Here is a 23,426-nt window from a genome sequence, read left to right on the forward strand (position 1 = left end):
ACTTTGGTTTAAAAAAAACTGTCGCGTGAGTTAAATTTGCACGAATGATAAATTGTAACGTACAATAAATTAATTTTACTTTTAATTTTGTTTTAATTTGTGTTTGTTTCACTAATTAGCATAATCACGAATACAACTCAGCCTACTCGATAGAGAAAATTAATGTGAAATATTTGGCAACTGTTGGCGCTGGTTGTGAGAGCCATGGCGCAATTCCTTTTTGCGGCGAAAAAGTGGACTTCCTATTTTAACATCAGAATGGCTTGGATAAGAAAATGGTTTGAAAATGTTCGGCCTTCTCACTGGCGCAGACACTAATTTTCGAAGTGATAGTCTCGTCTTTATTGAAAAAATATATTTTTTTCTTTTAAATCTTGTGTCAAAATATCAGAAAAACAGAAACTTCATAAGAAAGAAATATTTACTAACTAAATCATTCATACTTAAGTAAATCTTTGAAATTCACATTGCAAAATGCAGATGTCTAAACAATTATTAAAAAATCAGTAATATCTACAGGATTCATGGAAAACAAACTGTCCGCGGAATATATCTTTTATCCCAAAAGATTCTCACAGATAGGGTCTTACCGAATACGGATTAATTGCAAAATATTGACTTTTTATGGCTTTAATAATGCTATTAATTGTTTATAGCGTTTCAAAATTGTTTGTTTTCGAACTCTTTGATCTTGGAGAGTAGAAAAGATTGCGTTATTTCTTTTATCCTAGCAAAAATTGCATCTCAATTAACAAAGTTAAAAGGTTTTTCAGTGTCACTCTCTAAATATGATAAGTATATAAATTTAATTAAAAAGCTTTTAAAATACTTTTATTAATATATTAAACAGCGGAAATTTTTATTTTAAATTTTTATCTCCGCAATTTTTATTTTAATTATTCTTTCACATTGAGAATCTTTGTTTCTCAACATAGCCATTAGAACTTCAGCGGAGAATGGTATATAGAGTTTCACTGCGTATCTTGTGGCACTTTATCATATCTGGATACGACTTTCATGACTATAGTTGCTGTTGTACTAAAATTAGGTGCCAGAAGTCGCAGAATTTTAGTGATTAACCTCGATTATTAAATATACAAGTTTGCTGAATGTCACCATTAAAGATAAATTGGTTTATTGAATTACATACACATGTATACTTATGCTGCCAAACGTACTTATTAGTAAAAATGGTATTAAAATAAATTCAATCTGAAACAATTTTTATAAATACGCCATTTATCAGAATAGTAAAAAAACATTATTTTAATTGCTGTCCACTTTCTTATCTTTAATTTATAATTCATTACTAAAAAATATTATTGAATCTCAGAAACACAAAGTTAGAATATTGAATTAACTGATATTTAAACTCTGAAAAAAAATAATATTAAAAAAATAAATAAATAACCTCTAGTTAATCCGAACGCAATAGAAAAATCATTAATAAAATTCCATATTTACGAACATGAAGCAAGCAGAGCTAAATTAAAGTGTTTAAATAAGAGTTTTGGTTGAGAAATCTTTATATTTTCGTCAACAGAGAAAGGGAAAATATAAATCAGGTGCTACATAACAAACTTAAAATTTCATGCAAATTTGGAAATTGTTTAGGAAAGCTAAATATATTTCGAACCTCAGTTCGAATAATCGGGAGAAAAAAATGTATTAACGAATGATAGTAGTTAATAAGATTAATGTATAAAGAGAAGTCGTTATTCTTTTTCAAACTAACGCTAATGCATGGAAATCTGACAGTACCATAAAATAAAGAAAGAATTGATTTTAATATTTAGAATAAAATCTAGTGAGATTCACTCACTCTAGTGGCGTTCGAATTTAAAACTCTGAGCTTGCATGTTCTATTCCTTTATATAGGCAAAGTGCTCATGACTTAAATAACTTGTCTCTTCCATAAACATAATATCTGCCTATTTATACAAAGTGGTCAGTCAGCAGGTATTTTATCCACATGGCGCGTGTCATTGGCACACCCTTTGTTAGGTTACATTTGCTAAGATAAATTATCTTATATCGCACTGGGTATCACAGCAATGTGTAACTGAAAAGTCATTATTGAATCTTCATTGTTTAGTTATTGAAAGCTATATGGCTTCACTTAAGAAAAAGGGTTGAAATACCTGTAAGCGATTTATGGAAATTTGTAAAAGTATTAACAGCATATAAAAGAATAGTACAGAATAGAAATAAAAAATTAAATTCAAAACAACATAAATATAAAAAGACAGAACAAAATTTATAATAGAAATTATATTCAACATAACAGAAATAACATTGAGCAAAGAATAGAATTTAGATTGAACATAACATAAATAAAAATTGAACAATAGTAGAATTTGAATTCAAAATAGCATAAATTATATTGAACAGACATAGAATTTGAAAGTCAACATAACATAAATGATATTGAACAAAGAGTAGAATTTAGATTCATCATAAAATAAATATTATTGAACGAAGAATGGAATTTGGACTAAACACAATAAATAATTTTGAACGAAGTATAGAATTTATTTTCAGCATAACATAAATAATATTAAACAAAGAGTAAAATGTGGACTCAACATAACATAAATAATATTGAACAAGGAATAGAATTTAATTTCAATATAAAAGATAACATTCATATATCATAATTCAATATAACATATAACATTCATATATCATAATTCAATATAACATATAACATTCATATATCATAATTCAATATCGTATTCATATATCGTAATTCAATATAATATACAATTAAGAATTTCGCTATAACATTCATATATCGTAATTCAATATCACATTCATATATCATAATTCAAAATAACATTCATATATAATAATTTAATATAACATAAAATAAAGAATTTTACTATAACATTCATATATCGTAATTCAATATCACATTCATATATCATAATTCAATATAACATTCATATATCATAATTCAATATCAAATTCATATATCATAATTCAATATAACATTCATATATCATAATTTAATATAGCATAAACAACATTGAATAAATAATAATTTACAAAATAATTCATAACAAAAATCACTTATAATTTATAATAAACTATTTAGCATTTTTATAATCTCAGTGATAAGGCAGAGGAGCTTCTAGAAAAATCTAAGAATTCTGGATTCTAGTAGAGTTATTGCCTTAATTCCTGTACTTCTGAGAACCTTCATTTTTATTGCCAAAGTCATCAAGCTCACCGCCATGTTGCCAAGACCGAAGTCACTGGTTTTGAATCCGTTCAGCATCCCTTAAAATATCTGTAAAATTGTCTTCCTTATTATAAAACTAACTGCTCAGTAAAGCGATACTACATATTCGCAACAATGTTCAAAAGTTAAATAATATAGAATTAAGTTTTTCAGTTGAAATGTTTACTTTCTTGTGTGTGGTATATACAAAAATGAAGTATCACATAATTATCCAAAATTTGAATTCGAAATTTTAATGAATCCCATGCCCCAAACTTTCTGAATCCAAAAACAATATTTCAAGAATTAAATCTATCTGAGAACGCAGTAAACATAAAACGCAAAGATATAAATAGATAAAATATCTTCATACAAATAAGACACGTAATAAAAATGTAAATACAGTGGCGTATTTCCAGTTAGGCAGACCAGAGAGTTGTCTAAAGTCGTTGGTATGATATGGGAAGAGTGCAGGAAAATCGAATGAAAATTTATTACCCTATATGCCAAAAAGAAATTACAAAAAGCATACATATTTTATTTATAAAATATCAGAACTATAAGGTGTATACATCCTATTAAAATCTTCAACTTAAGAATAAGTCATTGCCTTTTTTATAATATATTGTTACAAAATTTTTTTCTACAAATACTGCCAATCAATCGTAATGACACAACGCATTTAATCGCTAGTTCAGCAGCTTCTTTGCTGTCTAATCCTCCAAAATCTGTTACTTGTCGGCGACTCCGACTACTCTCACACACTACTTTCCTGCAGCTACAGAGTGCCCGTCTTTTATAGTTCCGGGAGGCGGGACTAGAATCTTCAGACCAATCAGGGCGTACCTTGGTGCATCTCGGTTCTTAGTGGATGGATCGTGAAAGTTCTCGAACTTTCCAACATTATCCATTTTGTCGCCAAATTCATCGCCAAGTCGCCAAATGATCGCCACGCTCTGAGTTCATTGACGCGGCACCCGCTCAGTCCACACATCGTACAATGGTCTTTCTTACGATGACACTAGTCGTGCTGGGAAGTACAATTACAGGTTTGTAACAATATGGAAATATTGATTATTCATTATTTTGTTATGTTATATTCTACTTTACATGACCTGTATTCTTAATGTTATATTTGTTTCAAAGTTATTATTTCAATATAATCTTTCATAATTATTGACTACTTCGATTTGTAAGGAAAGAAACAATTAACTATAACTGCGGTTGGTCCCTCAAGTACTATTTTTTTTTTTTTTTTTTTTGCTTTATTTATTTTTTCCATGATATTTAAGTTTAAAAAATAAATAATTAAATATCAATTCATAAAATTATTAAAATGAAAAAAGTTTACAAAAGTACATCACTAATATTTTGATTAAATTAAAAATGCGCTAAAATTGATCAGATATTATTAAAATGAAAAAAAGTTAACTAAAATATATCATTAATGCTTTGATTAAGTTAAAAATATGTTAAAATTGTTCAATTACAACGCTTGGGGCCACAATATGCCTAAAAATCGCCTTTATATAAATTTCTTTTAAACTCTGTATAAAATCTATACACAGAAAATCTGTTTATTTATCTATGCACATGTGAACACGATTGAACAATTAGCAACATACTAAATAGCTGAAATTTAGCATATGCTTTTTTTTAATTAAAATTATGCATACACATCAAATTTTGAAGACAATCCTTTAATTACTTACTGTCATTCTGCCTTATTCCTGTTTTTTACAGCGATAACTCAGAAAAAGAACATACCACAAACTAGATAGAATTTTAACGGTTATTTTTAGATCAAAAGTATATACATATGTCTAATTTTTGACTGGATAGTTGAAAGTTCTATTTATTTAATGGTCCTTTAAAGACACGTTTATTTATCCGCTATTTACTCAAAGACATAATATTATAAACGAAATGAAACTTTATACATAGCGTAGATACTAAATATGTAGATCTGTCTGTAGTTTAAAGACATGTTTATTTATCCGCTTATGCTTGTGTATGTAAAAGCCATTACTCAAAGACATATATTTTAAACGAAATGAAACTTTATACATAGCGTAGAAACTAAATATGTAGATTTGTCCGTCCTTTAAAGACATGTTTATTTATCCGCTATTTACTCAAAGACATAATATTATAAACAAAATGAAACTTTATACATAGTGTAGATACTAAATATGTAGATCTGTCTGTCCTTTAAAGACATGTTTATTTATCCACTATTTACTCAAAGACATAATATTATAAACGAAATGAAACTTTATACATAGCGTAGATACTAAATATGTAGATCTGTCTGTCCTTTAAAGACATGTTTATTTATCCGCTATTTACTCAAAGACATAATATTATAAACGAAATGAAACTTTATACATAGCGTAGATACTAAATATGTAGATCTGTCTGTCCTTTAAAGACATGTTTATTTATCCGCTATTTACTCAAAGACATAATATTTTAAACGAAATGAAACTTTATACATAGTGTAGATACTAAATATGTAGATCTGTCTGTCCTTTAAAGACATGTTTATTTATCCGCTTATGCTTGTGTATGTAAAAGCCATTACTCAAAGACATATATTTTAAACGAAATGAAACTTTATACATAGCGTAGAAACTAAATATGTAGATTTGTCCGTCCTTTAAAGACATGTTTATTTATCCGCTATTTACTCAAAGACATAATATTATAAACAAAATGAAACTTTATACATAGTGTAGATACTAAATATGTAGATCTGTCTGTCCTTTAAAGACATGTTTATTTATCCACTATTTACTCAAAGACATAATATTATAAACGAAATGAAACTTTATACATAGCGTAGATACTAAATATGTAGATCTGTCTGTCCTTTAAAGACATGTTTATTTATCCGCTATTTACTCATAGACATAATATTATAAACAAAATGAAACTTTATACATAGTGTAGATACTAAATATGTAGATCTGTCTGTCCTTTAAAGACATGTTTATTTATCCGCTTATGCTTGTGTATGTAAAAGCCATTACTCAAAGACATATATTTTAAACGAAATGAAACTTTATACATAGCGTAGAAACTAAATATGTAGATTTGTCCGTCCTTTAAAGACATGTTTATTTATCCGCTATTTACTCAAAGACATAATATTATAAACAAAATGAAACTTTATACATAGTGTAGATACTAAATATGTAGATCTGTCTGTCCTTTAAAGACATGTTTATTTATCCACTATTTACTCAAAGACATAATATTATAAACGAAATGAAACTTTATACATAGCGTAGATACTAAATATGTAGATCTGTCTGTCCTTTAAAGACATGTTTATTTATCCGCTATTTACTCAAAGACATAATATTATAAACGAAATGAAACTTTATACATAGCGTAGATACTAAATATGTAGATCTGTCTGTCCTTTAAAGACATGTTTATTTATCCGCTATTTACTCAAAGACATAATATTTTAAACGAAATGAAACTTTATACATAGCGTAGATACTAAATATGTAGATCTGTCGGTCCTTTAAAGACATGTTTATTTATCCGCTATTTACTCAAAGACATAATATTATAAACGAAATGAAACTTTATACATAGCGTAGATACTAAATATGTAGATCTGTCTGTCCTTTAAAGACATGTTTATTTATCCGCTTGTGCTTGCGTATATAAACGGGATTACTCAAAGACATAATATTATAAACAAAATGAAACTTTATACATAGCGTAGATGCTAAATATATAGATCTGTCTGTCCTTTAAAGACATGTTTATTTATCCGCTTGTGCTGGCGTATATAAACGGGATTACTCAAAGACATAATATTATAAACAAAATGAAACTTTATACATAACATAGATACTAAATATGTAGATCTGTCTGAAATTTCGAATATAGTCAATTAATATAAAGAAACCTAAAATGTTAACTCAACTTACTTCACTATACCACGAAGCTCAGCACAGAATGTTTCGTGTTGAGCAAATATACCAGAAAACAGAAGGCAGAAAACTTCAGCTGGTTTCGTTTGTTAATTGATCCTAATATAAATTACGCTTAGTGACTGTGATGAAAATCAGCGCTTTGACATTCTGTATGACGTTTGAGAACAACGTCTGTGGAGCACTTTGCTTATAAATATACAATTTGCCAATTTTTTCCCCGTATACAAAGAGAAAGTATTGTAATCGTGAAAAAATTCGAATTCGAGATCTAGACGAATTTCCACGTTCCAGATTTCTTTGAGTTCGAAAATACATTTCTGAAATTAAGTCTGTTTTACCCCGAGAACACAAAAACTCAAAAAATGCTTTAAGCCAGACAGATTAAATTTGGTATCCGGAATTTAAACAGTATTGTAAATTTCTGTGAAATGTTACATGTAATGTACTCACAAGAGATCTGTCGGTGTGGCTGGCCGAATATAATTTAACACAATAACTGCAAAACGACGACAGATGGATAATATTTGGTATACAAATGAAACATCTGAATTGTAGATATGTATACAATTTAGAACGAAATCTCTCAAGAGGTTACCTAGATTTTTCATACAAATAAACATTAAAATTTTACAAGTAAGGTAAATACTATTTGGTCACAATTTTAGGATTCTAAAGTACAGATATTTATTAAATTTTGAGCCACGTCGAACAGTTGATCATCTACCGGTTTATACTTTTATAAGCATGAAAACACGATGACATAAAAAAGCAGTGAATTAAACATACGTAATATGGTATGTTATTTTGGAACTACGATTGTAGTTTTATGTCAAATTTTTGTTTCAAGTAGTCAGGGGGGGGGGGGAAAAAAGGTGAAACACATCTGAATAAAACAACGCCCAGTACAAGTACCGAAAAAGCGCCTGCCCTCCCTCTTCCCTACCCACCTTTTTAAAAAACGACAGATGTCATATTTTCGTTCTCCATATAAAAATTGTAATATCAGAAAATGGAGAATTGAAGTTAAGTCTTAAATATTTATATATAATAAACATTTCTGAGCTGATATGGCTTTGCATCCCAGTCCGAAAAATTTCACCTTTTATTTTCCTCTCAGACTCCAACCTTCCTGTCCACTCCCTGTTACCCAATCACCGTTCAGAACAACCTGAATCGTCTCTGGTCGCCCGTGGGAAATGTCCATTGATGATCCCCCCTCCACAATGGGAAAAATGAAGGACATCTGGAGTGTTTGACACTCTCGCCTTTCGAAGACACGATTTATTTCCCTGGGAAACGCACGTGTGGTTCCTTATCTGGATTAGCACTAAATGGCCAGATGACCGTACTTAAAAGGAGGGTCTTCCATTTGGCAATCTGGAGGCACTTAACACTGTGGGAGTTTCGTTGATGAAGAATGGCCCGGAATGTAAATTATCGAGTGTAGGAAAAAGGAATGTCACAGTGGTCACCCAGGAAGAAGCTGAATCATTACAATATCTTAATCATTTAAACAAATTAATTGAAGTGTTCAAAAAATTGGATTAATGTAACCATTATAATGACAATTATTAACATATAGCTAAAATGTATAAAAACTTTTAAAATTATATTTTGGATTGCAGTGACGGACAAATCGAAATGTGCATTATATGTGATCTTTTCCGAGGGTTCCGTCAACTCTGGAAATCTCTTACAAACTTATTCCATTCTTAATGAGGTCAACGAAATGTATATTCGTTTTATATATTTAAAATATATCTGAATTTTCGCACAAATAGTTATTCGAATTTCTCATTTCAGCCTTTTTCAAGTGGTTTAAGTTTTTAATATATCTAGTGTTTCTGAGTGATTATGATATATTATAATATTCCAAAAAAAGAAACAGCCATCCGTTTTAGTATCCATAATATAGCTACTTCTTTTATTTTAGCATTGAATTAAAGATTAATTTTAGATTAATTTTCATGAGAACCTTGGAAAAACGTTGTTATTTTTTTTTTAAAAAAAGATACTTCGAGAATCCGGAAACTTTTTTTTCTCATCGAATTAAACTTTGAGAAAGTAGTTCAACAATATTAAACAACTTTTTTTTTGGGGGGGGGGAGGGATGTTCGATGACGTAGTTATTGAAAATATTAAAAAAATGTCCATAGAATACAAAATAAAAATAATTAATTTTTATGTTTCGTAATTTAAAAAATTAACTAAGATTCCCTTTTTAAAAATTCAAAATATTAGTTTGAAATAAGATAAAAATTGCGAGAACAGAATACTGCATATTTTAAAAATTAAAACAAGGAATTCGGCCATATTATGAAAATATTTCGAATTTTTATGAAATTTATCTGTTTTGGAGTTCATTGAGATTACGTAACTGTAAAAATTTGCTCACTTGCTTATGCAATGTCAAAATACTTTGCAGCAATTATATTATTATTAATTTAAGACCTTAAACTTAAGCAACTTGATAGAATTTTGTGAAGAATTCCTTTTCAAGCACAACTCTAATATATGGGCCAAAAATTGAAATGTCCGATTCGAATATTCAGCGAAAAAAAATTAATTCCAACCTCAAAAAAAGAACTATTTATATCCAATTAATAAATAGTTCTTTATTTTATGCATACTATTTTTCATCACATCAAAAAAGATTTTTTTTTAATTAAATTTATTCGCAGTTTTCTTATTCAGTTTTTATAGCAATTCTTAATTAGTTATTAACTATTTTTAAACGCTTTTAAATTTTTTGCTGATTGACAGGAATGTCTTCTGAATTTATTTACTTTGAGTTCGATTTCACATTGATTCTAACCTTATCAAATATTAATCGCATGGTTCGTTTATATCATGGTACTGTATCTGCTTTTGCTTATTATTCAAAAAGAAATTTCAAATATTCATGATTCAAATCTCTTTGTCAGAAACGATGGGTGCGTACTAAAATTCATAATTTTGATCTGAATTCAGGGATTTTCTAAATAACCCAATATATCGAAATATTAAATAAACAGAGAGAAAATCTCCATTTTTGTTTCCAAAAATTTTATTTTATTTCTGGGGAATACGAGTTGAAAAAAAAATACTTTCTTCTAAAATGCAACTAATTTATTCTACAATTTTGGGCCCAGGCATCTACTCTTCTTACCGGACATTGATTATGCCACTGGCAAAACGCATATTTGGTTTTCTGGTACATGTGTAATAGCCGCATCCCAACTATTAATCGCCCCAAAAATCACAGAAAAGCGCACATTATTGAGCTATTTCGTAATTGTTCACCAATGCCATATGATTAATAATAAACAAACAAATTTATTAGAGAATACACAAGGAAATTTCTAATAGACCAGTTAATTTTAGAATAATAAAAAAAAAAAAAAGGAGCAGCCAGAATGTACCTTTTACAATCAAAAACAAAGCAAAGCTTGTAACAAAATTATAACTCCGAAAGACATCACGAATTAATTATAATCTAATAAAAGAATAATTATTTCCAAAAGTAATTTTTTAAAAAGAGGTTAGGAAATATGGGAATTAACAGAACATATGTATATACATAAAACACTAACGTACGTGGCCCTTATTACTTACTTTCGAATGCCAATAGTCAAATGTAAATAATGTTACAAAATTTTTCTTCTACAAATACCGCTAATCAATCGCTAATAACGTAACTCATTTAATCACTATAGTTCAGCAGTTTGTTTGCTGTCTCATCCTCTAATTTCTCTTATTTGTCGGCGACTCCGACTCTCTCACACACCACTGCTGACGATACACACAACTTCTTCGAGGCTTCAGAGTGCTCATCTTTTATAGTTCCGGGAGGCGGGGCTAGAATCTTCAGACCAATCAGGGCGTAACTGGGTGTATCTCGGTTATTACTGGAGGGATCGTGAAACTTCTCGAACTTTCCGGTATTAACCATTTAATCGCCAAATTTGTCGCCAAGCTCAGGTCATTGACGCAGCACTCGCTCAGCATGCACAGGACAGATCTTACAACTTTTTTCCCACAATGACACTATTCATGCCGGGTAGCAAAATTACAGATTTGAAACAATAAAGTATCATACGAATTTTAGACTGTTTCGCTTAGTAAATTGATGAAACTTCAAAATATTATTAAATTTTTGGGAAAGGATTCGCCGTGTTAACAAAATAGTCAATTTAGTTAGAGGAAAGAAGGCAAGAAAAAGTTTCAAACAGAAAATTTAATCGAGCCCCAAAAATAGGCTTCACCATCAACAGATGAGTAATCACTGATTTGCCTGTGGAAAGTGATGTTAATATCTTCCAAAACAATTATCTCACAAAAATTGTTTTTGTATCATTTTAAGATGTAAAAAGTTATGGAAGTGAAATTGATTTCATTAAATAGATATAATTAATATCTCTTAATTTTAACAACATTGCTTAGTTCAATTTGATGTACGTTTTTAAATGTTATGTTGGAATTCAAACTAGTGCATCAAAACGTTCAATCGCGTGCTTTTATAAGTCATTAATTCCCTAATAGAATTTTCACTTCCACTTTTATGTCATAATATATAAACTTTTTAATTTTAATTCATTCAAATAAATTCTTGTTTTTCAGTTCGTATCAAATGGCAAAGTGAATTCTTTTAAAAAACATATTCTATTAAAGATTGAAAAGTCAATAATCTAGGAGCACAAGTCGGTCGCCAAAGGCAACTAGTTAGAATATTATTCCTAAGTGAGAATAGATAAGAATTAAATACTAGTTTCATATAGTGTATGTTATGTAAGATTTTAGGTAAAAAAAATTAAAAATTTATTATTCGTTACAAATTGATCGAGTATTAGAAAATCAAAAGTTAGAAAAATTTTATATATTACGGTTTTCAAGCTCAGATTTCTACTAGTAATCTTCATGTTCTGAGTAATCAGCTGTCTTATATAAAATATATGAAGACTTTATCCACATTTCCGGATTAATTGTTGAAATCTCCTACATCTCATTTTATCAACAACTTAACACCATATAAAAAGCTACAACTATCTTTTTACATCCTTTCTATCTGCTACACTGAATAAATATTTTTGCTGAATTCTATGCCTAAAATTAACAGCTGTAACCTATGACTGCTGATAACTCTTTCTCCATTATCCTTTTAGGTATACATGTGACGTACATCAGCCTAGAGATGTCAAACCACAAAATTATTTTTAACATAAAGAATTACATTCATTTTATGCCTTTCGCAATAGAAAAATGAAGAAAAAAATCTCAGAAAATTTGGCTGCATGTTGAAAAATCATTTTATTGTCCGTTTGCCATGAGGATTCTGATGCAAATGTCCAAATTGACAAAACTCAGATAATAAGGCAAACTGTCGAGTTTGGAAAAATTGCGAATACGGTATCCAAGTATAGTGCATGCAAATCCTTTGACAGAAAATATGGTAGAAGTATTTCCTCTACTTAGAATCTGTCTATTGTTTAAACTAATAGAATGAGTATCCATATCTTTGGTATGTTAATGTATCACAGAAAAGTGAAGATTGTTTGTACCTGAAGATTGGACACCAGATGATGTTTCTCCTCAGAATACAAAAAAATTGTACTTTATTGAATATATAGTGACGCCTCTGGATTCCACTTAATTCAATCCGATTTGTAAATAGAAGAAGGAGACATTTGTTGAGCATTATGCTTTTATATCTTCTTATCACTCAATACATTCTATAAAGCAAACGGAAGAAAGAAAAGTATTTAGATACAAGATATTTTTACATGAAAAAAGTTAGCAACATCGAATTTCATATATCCATGATTTTTCTTTGCAAAAATTCATTACTTACTGTGAAATTTTAGCGATTCTTATTTCTCCATATTATTGTGGGGAATCAAATTATCGTGTTAGTCAAGATACGAAGACTGCACAAGGAAATACTGGATTATTTTGGATCACCAACGAACACTTTGTTGGAGATCCAAATCAAACGCGATAGCTAAAGAAAATGTTGGCTCTATTTCTGTTGGCTTTTGTTGTTTCTTTCTACGTAAGAATTCTATATAATTAACAGATAATGGAGAATGGATCGAATGTTATTTTACTGGTGCTAATCAAACAGGTAAATTTTACTTTCATTTAAGCTTTAACACAACAGCTCGTTTGTAACACCGTTTTGAATAATCCTCAATAAATTGCTAGGTGCCTGAAAAGTATAACCTACTTGTGATATGCAGTATATCAATTAATCATTTAAACATAATTTAAGTTAGTTAGAATTATACTGAATGTTTAACTACAAAACTGAAACTTAACCTACACACAAGCTGCAACAAAAACGAAGTCACATCTTTATTAAAAAATAGGCCAGTTAAAAGTAATCTTATACGTATAGCAATACGTAATAGGTTCTGAATTGCCTAAGTGAGCAAATATGAAAACATGGAAAGAGAAAATCGATTGAATCAAAAATATTTTTTCGCTTTTTTTCTGATCATAAATTGATATCAAGCAAACATTTAAAATGCATTTATAAAGTACAGTAATTCAGTATCATCAATCCTTGCCCCATTGAAGTCACGCCGATACAATTTTAAAATCAGTTCAGCATCTTGAAAGAGAAAAAATTCATCTAAATATTCTCACACGGTCTCATTTTATCTTTGATTTTTATTAACTTTCCACAATTAATTTTTAACAACGCTTTTTATAGCTGCAATTTAGTTTATCATAGTTTAATTAGATTAACAACTGTTTTTGAAAGCTATGTTAGAATCATTTTGGGATTGGCATTGTAATCTTGGAAGGCCAACAGATGGCAAATCAGAATCTGAGCTGAAAACTTCCAAATTTCTACACCACAGCAGCAGGAGGACACTTGGCCTTACCGATTTAACGCGTACCAGACTCACGATAAGACGATTCTTCCGGTGGAATCGGGTCTCGAAATTGGAATCGGAACCATGCCACTAGGCAATCGCGGTCTTTTTCTATGTTCAAAAATTAAATTCAAATCAATTTAACTTTTTCTTCCAATCCTTTCCGTGGCGAGATTTTGTTAATGTCAGTGTTATAATTTTTTTTAAATAGTTGTTTGTTTTTTTATGCATAAACTTCAAATAAAAATTTTTATTTTCTTTTTGATCTTTCACGGGACAATGTTTTTAGAATAGTATTTTTTAAAAAGTCATTACACTCCGAACGTAATGACACATACAATCAAGACAGGCAAGCCAAGCGTAAAAAGAATATCATGCTGAAAACATGCTTCAGACTGTATGTTTGAAATTTGGGAGAGATTATTTGGAATGGGAAAGTCACGTGCTAAAGAAACAATTCAATCAAGAATGCGTTGTGTACGTAAACGAACACGTATGTACGAATCCGTTGGGCCGCGGTGGCCTGGTGGTATGGTCTCGGCTTATGAACCGTAGGGTTTCAGGTTCGAAACCCGATTCCACCGAAGAACCGTCGTGTAAGGGGGTCTGTTGCACGTTAAATCCGTCATGCCAAACGTCCTCCCGCTGATGTGATGTGGTGTGGAGAAGGGGGTGCCAGCTCTGATGTCGTCCTCGTCATCTGACCGCGGTTCAAAATTACGAGGTCTGTCCCAAAATAGCCCTTGTGATACTTTACAACGGGACCTTAATATAACTAAACTAAACAAATCCGCTGTGTGTTCAACTTCCATAATTATAATTATGGCATCCTAGTTGAGCAGCTCGTTCCTTCGAACCCCTTTATTAACTCGTTGAGCAATACCTTCTATTGCGACAGTCTCACGCTCTTATTTCTCTTCACGGAGAAAGCGACTTAGAGCCGAATGATTTACCGTTCCTCATTAATCTCGAATTACTATTTTAGCATTATAGTCAATTTTTTGATTCAAAGAAAAGATGGAAATCACTCAACTCTAAGCCGCTTTTTCTATTAAAAATAAAAGGGATTAAAGACGCAAGATTTTCGAAGCAGCAGATCTTGTTCAACGAGTTGAACAAATAATTTGACGAAATACAAGTCGGCCAGCATGCCGAAATTCTGACTTCGGAGTGAGAATGTTTAAACATTCCTGCTCCTCCATATTCTTCTCTTAATAGAAAATTTTTTTAAAAAAAAAATCGTCTTGGTTAATGCTTAAGGTTTAATGCTTAAATCTTTACGACGATTATATTGAAAAGTAACCACCTTTTGTACATAACTTCTGGTAATAAATTAATTTTGTTTTCTACACTTGAGTTTTCGTACTTGGAAATAGAGGGAAAGGGGGAAAAAACGACCTTCATACTTTGGAAAATAAAAACATGTCACTCAGAAAGTGTTTTTTCTCATCTTCTAATTTGAAATTTGAATTATCTATCAGCCTATCGCTACGAATAATAAAGATAAGTGTGTGAAAATGTATTAGCGCTCTGTAGACGAGACCATTTGACCGACAGCTACCAAATTTGGCACCTAATAGCTACTTTATAGGGTGGAAATATGCACCTCAGAGCGATTTTTTAATTTTAGGTAAATAAAAAATAAGCTAAATTTTGGTGTTTTACCGTTATTACTTTAGGAAATATTTCAGCATAAAAGTAAATGTTACATTCTTATAAAATTCTTAAATTTTTTTCAATGATACCAGTTTCCTTGTTGCGTATCCCCCCTCCCCCAATATTTAAAATATATTTTAAACTTACTTAAAATTTTTTTTAATATTTAAGTGGAATTCAAATCATTTTTATTGTTGCTACTGATATCTCTTAGTGGCATTTTTTTTCCATTGTTGATAATTAATCAATCTTATTTTTTCAGTATTGATTAGATTCCAGTATAAGGTGTGGTATTAATAAATTTCTTGAAATTTTATAATGTTTATAGTTAAACTTTAATTTCAGAAACAATGAAAATTTTTAAATCGCCTCTATTTTAAAATACTGCTGCTTTTCCCTCTGGTATAAGTGGATGTACAAATTTCGTTGGGAAAGTTAGAGAAATGCATAGCACAATCAACAAAATGGCATAAGGCTTCTAAAAAATTATGTTATATGTTTATCAAGATTTGAAGTTCAAAAATATTTTGCTAATGAAGCCATTAAAGCCAAATTACAAAAGTATTAAATTAAAATATATTAGCTACCCTTATAAAAAATCACATAATGAAATTCATGTATGCATTTGATTCATCACTTTCATGTACACACATTATAGAGATTAGCAAACAAAACTTTTTGCCTGATTTTGTTCAAAATTCAATTCACTACAAAAATTTTAATGCCATAATCAAAATTTCATCTATCTAGCTCAGCAAATATTATATTATTATATGCATGAACAAGCCAACAGACTAACTTTCTTTCAGATATTTTCATTTCAATCTGTCCCAAGACAATGTAGTTATACAAAATAACAAATGAAAAAAATTAGAAAAAAATTATCTGGTATGAAAGAAAAAAGACAAATTCCCTACTTTATTGTAAATTTTTTTTTGTATGAAACAAAATAAAAAAATACTAAGAGATACTGGAAACTTTTTTAATGGAAGCGATAATGTCATAAATATACAATGAAGAGCACATTAATAATGAATTTTTCACGATTTTTCAATGAAATTCCTATGCTTCCTTAAACTTATTAGTACACAATTGCAATACATTTATACAACTGCAAACATTCTCATTTAAATATACAAAAGTACTGTATAAATATCTTAGTTGCAATAATTCCTTACTTTTATCAAATGCAAGGTTAATTATGACAATATTACAGAAATATGGAAACCCCTCAAATATAACAAAAAAAAACTGAAATATAAGATGATACATTTGAAATAATTTAATTAGCAAAGCAAAAAATACAGTTTTTAATAAATTATGAAAAATTAATTTATGGCTCACAACATTATTTCATAGAATTGATTAGCCTTCACAGATATTTTTGTTTAATAAAAATGAAGTACATTTCACAGTCTGCATGGCATTTAATTTATCAACTTTAAAGGATATTTTTTTTTCTCTCATCCATACATATACTCTCATCCATACCTTTGTTTGCTACATTTGCTCTAAAACAAAATTTCAACACAATAAAAAATACATTTCAAGGATCCAGAAATTCTCAATTTAACTGTGGAAAAAAAAATTCTGAGCAGAGAAAAATCAAAATCATTCTTTCAAATAATGCATATTAACAATTTAAAACATTATTAATGATATCAGTCATTGTAAAAACCACAACAACATTTCATAGTAGATGCATGAAATTAAAATTATAAATTTCACAAATATGATGCAGTTAATATATATATATATATAATCAAGTTAGGAAATGATGTTTAATAGTATATGTATACATTTCATATGCAGAAACAGAATCAAAATCAGAACATAAATAAAAATTCATACTAAAATTCCATAATCATCCTTGATTTGTTAATTAGCATCTTCCTCAAGTCTAGCTTTCTTAGAAGGTGGTTCTGAGGGATCAAGAAACAAAATTTTTTTTGGTATTTTATAAATCACTCGCATCATCATTTTATTAGGAGCAACAAGACGAACAGAAGTGATTTCAAGAGTTTTTTGTACTTCATCATCAAAATACTTCCCAAGAACATCAGTTACATTTTCATCCTTTCTTCGGAAAAAATAACAATAGACAATGGGCATGTGTCCAATATTTGTAAGATCTTCACCTGCAAATAAACCATTAAAAGATTCTAGAAACTCTAACGCACTGGCTGGTAAATTCATTAAAATATGAACACAATGGCCATCTGCATCTGAATTCCAAAATTCAGCAAGTCCTTTTTTCACAATGGTTTGAATAAATTCTTTACCATCTAAATTGTAACAGTGAAGATTCTGAGAAACCTTATTCAAACCAGCATTGTGGCACAACCATTTAAATGAATCAGGATTCAAATCATTTGCATGTACTACACATTGCTTCTTTGCTAAAGGTACAGCAAATGGTCCCACACCTGCAAACACATCATAGACTAAATCACCAGGTCTTGTTCTCTTAACAACTTCATTGTGTTCATGAACCAATCGAGGATTCCAAAATACTTTAGAAAAATCAAATGCATACTGGCAATTATTTTCTTTTACAAGAACTTCATATTTAGGTTCTCCAGCAAGTAATTCAAGGTTAAAGTTACGAAATTCGTTTTCGATAATGTGTGCTTTATTAACAACTGTTTTTATGTTTGGATTTTTATCAAGAAGAACTTGGCCTATAAGATGCTTAAAATCCATAAGATCTGGTTTTAGATTAATGTGTATAATGTGGCCAACAGTGCTGAAACTAGAAACATTTCCAGGAGAATCCAATGGCAAAACAGCTTTTAAAATATGATCAGCTGTCCAATTTTCATAGTTTAAAGTGATACTTGTCCACAAAATGCCATTTAAATTTAATTTGCTAAGCCCCTTTTGCAAATACAGAAGTTTTTCATCAAATAAATCTGGATGAAGTAGAATTTTCTTGTTTTCCCCATCATCTTGAACAGGTTGCAGGTTAGGCATTTTCAAAAAACAAGGCTTCAAAAACTTCAATGCTTCTTTTATCTTCTCAACAGGAACTAGTATGTAAGGAACATTTATATCCTTTGAAAATGCATCACGATTCAAGACCTTCATTCCACGCACTTCCGCAGGTGGAATGATGCAACTGATTGGTTGAGCACCTTCTTGGTTCTCAGTACTCATTTTGGATGAAATATTAGGAAATTTAGCACATATGGAAGATGTGTGCAAAAACTGAGACAACGTACAATCAGACTTCCACTTCAAAACTTGTCTAACTGTTCTAAATATAACCTAAAGAAAATAAAAAGCACATTAACAACTTGAATAAGAACAGAAGCAAATACATACAGAAATAAAGAAAAATGAGTAATTAATTATACATACAATCATAGATCACACACAATATATAGTATGGATCACATACAGTAGATGTCATTTCAGGACTTAAGAATTTTAATAACAGTAATCAACTAGTAACAATAATAGAATTGGATAAAATCAATTATATTTTTTTTATCTTATCAAAGAAAACAAAAGCATTTACCCCCAAGCTATCTATAAATGTGTTACAAAATAACTTTTAAATCATTCTATAACAGTTGTTTATCAACAATTATTCCTTAACGGGTTTAACAATTTCAAAATATTGCTTCATTTATTTCACTAGAAGGTTTTCTTTAATATATTTATCCCCATTGTAATCATAATGCTTATTATTTGATCTTGCTCACAAAAGCTCGTGATTTTTTAAAATTTTATAAACAGCCTGCAAAATTTTCAACTGTATCATAGCATTGCATTGATTCATTTTAGCTAAACTTTTGTGTCTGTTAAGAAACTCAGTTTTGTCCTTAAAACTCAACTCAGTTCTTTTTTAAAAATCCATTTTACTATCATAATTCAATCACAGTAGTTTATTGCTTCTCAATAGATTTCAAACCAGATCCGGCAGATTACCTATCCATTTAAACTAATCTAAATCGCTATAGTTCAGACTAAAGAATGTAAGTCGCATCTCATGGAAAAAATACAAGCAAAATGTTTCCTTACAAAGGCATGAATGTCAATCATTAAACAGTGGTTGAAATTAAAAGATAAATTAATCACTTCAGGTAATTCATTCTAATTTGAATATGTCAGTTTGTGGCAAGAGGATTTTGACAATATATGTGAATGATTATATTACACATGATTAAATTAAACAATACCCATTGTACAGCAGGAATTGTCATACATTAAATAATAATTTTTGAGATCATTTATTTAAAATTAAAATTAGTTCAATAGCTGCGCTATATGATTTATCACATATAAAATTTGGAAATTCATAGAGTTTTTCAAATAAGTCCATTACACAGCAAATAAGGTTAGATATAACATAATAGGATAGAAAATATTTTCATTATTCTTAGCGATGAGATTATTAATGATAAAGGTAACACTTTCATATAAAATATTTAGAAAATACAGAAATTTTATTAAAAGATTTATTAATAAAAAAGTGTGACTCACAAAATAAGAAAAAAAAGGGAGCCAAAAACAATATGTAATCATATTATAAAACTACATTTTTTAACACACTTTCATTCTTTGCTTATAATAGTGAAAAATAAAGTTCAGCAAAACAACTGATTTTTACTAATGCCTCCTCTGTTATAAAAAGAGTGAAAAAAGAAAATATTATCATTATTACTAAATATAGTCATTTTACATTAACATGAAAAATATGTTATATTAAATTCAAAATGAAATACAACTATAAAATTCTCTGATTATTAAAAAGCAACAATTGAATCAAAAGATACAATTTGTAAAGAGCCATTCAGCGAATAATTAGTGAAAATTTAATGGGTTCAAAATGTTACATAAAAATATATTATTTTAATAATGAAATTTTTTAAAAGGAGAAAATGTTTAGTGTTAAAAATGAATAAAGACACATAGAAAAGAAAAAAAAGAAAAGATATACAGATTAAATAAATTATGTAGTGTTTCACAAAGACAAAAAAAAAAAATTATTAAGGGAAAAAAAAGCCATTTACTAGAAAACTTGAAAAACAATATCAAATAAAAAATAATTTAATTAATTTTTAAAATTTGTAAATACAGAATCTGAAGACCTAAAAAAATTGATGATTATATACATACATCGAAAATCTTAATTTTGATATAACCTAGTAAATAAGTGTAAAAGTTTCCATTTGCTTGATAACTGAAATTCAATTTAGCACACTAAAACACACACACACACTTTAAAAAATCCTAATGAAGTGAACATCAGTCTTTTTTTTTCCCCCATCAACATTTTTCCCCCATCAACATTTCTAAAGAACTTTAATATATCTTGACATTTTAAGAAAACATGCAAACATAAAAGTTGAGATAAAGAAGAAACTGACAAATATAGAATCGTTGGGGGCGGGGAGTGAGAAAACATTTGTTATCCCAAATAAGATATATATTACTAATATAATCTTATGCTAAATAAGAAAATTATATTACTAATAATTGCAGATAAACTTTTTTTAAAAATTTCTGAATTATTCTAACCAAGCAATTTTTCTCGGATTAAAGAAATATTTATTTAACTATATTATCTATAAAATAAAAGAATATAAATGTTAGTTTATACAAAATTAAGTTTAAAATTTCATTTCAAAGTGAAATGTAAATTTAAATCGCATAATATCAATAAACATAATATTTTAAGGGAAACAATTTGCTGTATAAATCAAGAGCTAAATATATTTCAAAATAAAACAACAATTTTAAAAATCCACTTACATGCATTTCTTCATTTTTAACAGCAATAAATTCACATTAGTTTACAATAAACAGTTCCAAACTAAGGTATATACCATGAGGCTAAAAGAAAAAAATAATATTATAATACTTAATAACTATGCAAATCATAAAATATACCTTCGCTTAGTTATATCAAATATGATGCAACTAAAGTTTTTAAAAGATATATATAAATTTTAGCTAGAAAAATATATAAATTTCAAAATTTTTTGATTTCATCAGCAATTGGTCATTCAAATAAAGAAGATATAATTCTAAAATCTTGAATATGTCATACAAATTCTTAAGGGATTAGATATTTATCAATGCATATATGCAATCAATTAGCTATATCTATGGTACCATGCTATTTTGACTTAGAAATATTATTAATTTATGTTTTCTGTTAATAATTAAATTATTATGAATAAAAAAAATAAGATTCATAGCTAATCATCTGAAAAATGTTAGGAATAGATTTAAACTCATCACACTCAATTTTCAAAATCTATTTTATAATTTCAGAAAATTAATTTTGAGTAAGATACCCACATCCTATGAGATATAAGTATTAGAATAAGTAGGTGTCAAAGAAAATATGCAATAACAAATAATCCAACAAACTAGTTGAATTTATAATTTTAGGAAAAGATAAAATTTAAATATATTCTTAAAATTCAAAGTTTAGACTTCAGCACATTAAATTATTTAGCATTTACCCATAAATTTGATTTATTTCAAATACATAATAAATAAGATTATTGGAGTTAGAGAAATGATTATTTCAATTAAAAGTAAATTTTGGACAAAAAAAATATATACTACATTATTTCTCAAACTGTGAAAATTAAGGCTTGATAAAAGATTGCACCTAGTATATTTAATAATACTAAGTTATTATATCAGATATGGAACATTGGTATGTAGTCCAAATGATCTACAGATTCCATCCTAAATTATATAAATAGGCCACAAAATTCTTGCTTGTTACTCCATTAGACAAACTTTTTTTTTTAATTCATTTTCCTAAACCAAGTCTCAACATTATTTTCGATCTATGATTTAATTTTTTTTTCAATTTATGACATCAATAAATTATTTATTGAAAAGATAATATCTATTTATAAAAATATAATATTTTTCATTAAATTGTTTCAAAAATGTCCTTTATCTATAAATGAAAAAATTGTTCACCCACTAAAATGAAATTAAGGTACTTTATTTTCATATGCAAATGATGCAAATGCAATATAATGTTAATGATGATAGTTATATAATGCAAATGATGATAGCTACATGAACACACTACTCTAAGTTCTAATCCAATTAAATTTTGTTCATCTATTTTATCAGTTTGTATGATGGCAGACAATATTGAATATGAAACTGAACATCCTTATTTAAAAAAGAGAGAGAGCGAACAGCAGCAGAAGAAGGGAGGGGAGACTTTTTAAAATATTTGAAACAAATTTATAAAGCCTTAAAAGTCCTCAATTCCTTTAAATTTTCAATAGTTAAATTGAAAATTTAAATATTTTGTATATTAAATTTTTTTAACTATTAGAACATCATATATATTTTTTCCTTTGATTTTCTAAGCTTCGAATTCTTTTAAATCTTACAGGACAAAAACAAAAATTATTTTAGATTAATTTTTAAAAACAATTCATGTCTTTAGTATTTAACATCAGTGAGTTTACGTCAACTTTCAATATGAAAGCATCCATCACATCATTTTTAAGATATGATCCTAATTTTAATATAAAAAATAAAAGTTTTAAAAACTGAGTAAATATATTTGTGAGCTGAGATTTTAATTTTTTAATTAAAAAACTCTTCTTACTGAATTATCCGTCTTTTTTGTTTACATGTGCTGCCTGCGCTTACTGTTGCCAGTAATTTTCTACACAATTAGGGGAAAATAACATTATTACATAGTTTTGGGTTTTATCTTGTGGTATAAACCAGTAAAAA

The 23,426-nt window shown here is 28.5% G+C and overlaps 1 protein-coding gene across 2 annotated transcripts; it reads right to left on the minus strand.

Moving 5' to 3' along the window:
* Nucleotides 1–16,668: 16,668 nt before the first annotated feature.
* LOC129989411 (tRNA (guanine(37)-N1)-methyltransferase-like) lies at nucleotides 16,669–23,344 on the minus strand. 2 transcript variants are annotated; one of them, XM_056097933.1, is made up of 3 exons: nucleotides 23,296–23,344; nucleotides 21,453–21,533; nucleotides 16,669–18,959 (listed from the first exon to the last, which is right to left on the minus strand). In XM_056097933.1, exons 2-3 carry the CDS (start codon nucleotides 21,456–21,458, stop codon nucleotides 17,571–17,573), a joined length of 1,395 nt encoding a protein of 464 aa, XP_055953908.1. In that variant the 5' UTR covers nucleotides 21,459–21,533; nucleotides 23,296–23,344; the 3' UTR covers nucleotides 16,669–17,570. The 2 variants fall into 2 exon arrangements, with proteins under 2 accessions (XP_055953908.1, XP_055953909.1); XM_056097934.1 differs by lacking the exon at nucleotides 23,296–23,344 and adding an exon at nucleotides 22,651–22,669.
* Nucleotides 23,345–23,426: the final 82 nt, after the last annotated feature.

Source organism: Argiope bruennichi, chromosome 10, assembly GCF_947563725.1.
Source record: "Argiope bruennichi chromosome 10, qqArgBrue1.1, whole genome shotgun sequence".
Classification (NCBI taxonomy): Eukaryota; Metazoa; Arthropoda; class Arachnida; order Araneae; family Araneidae; genus Argiope; species Argiope bruennichi.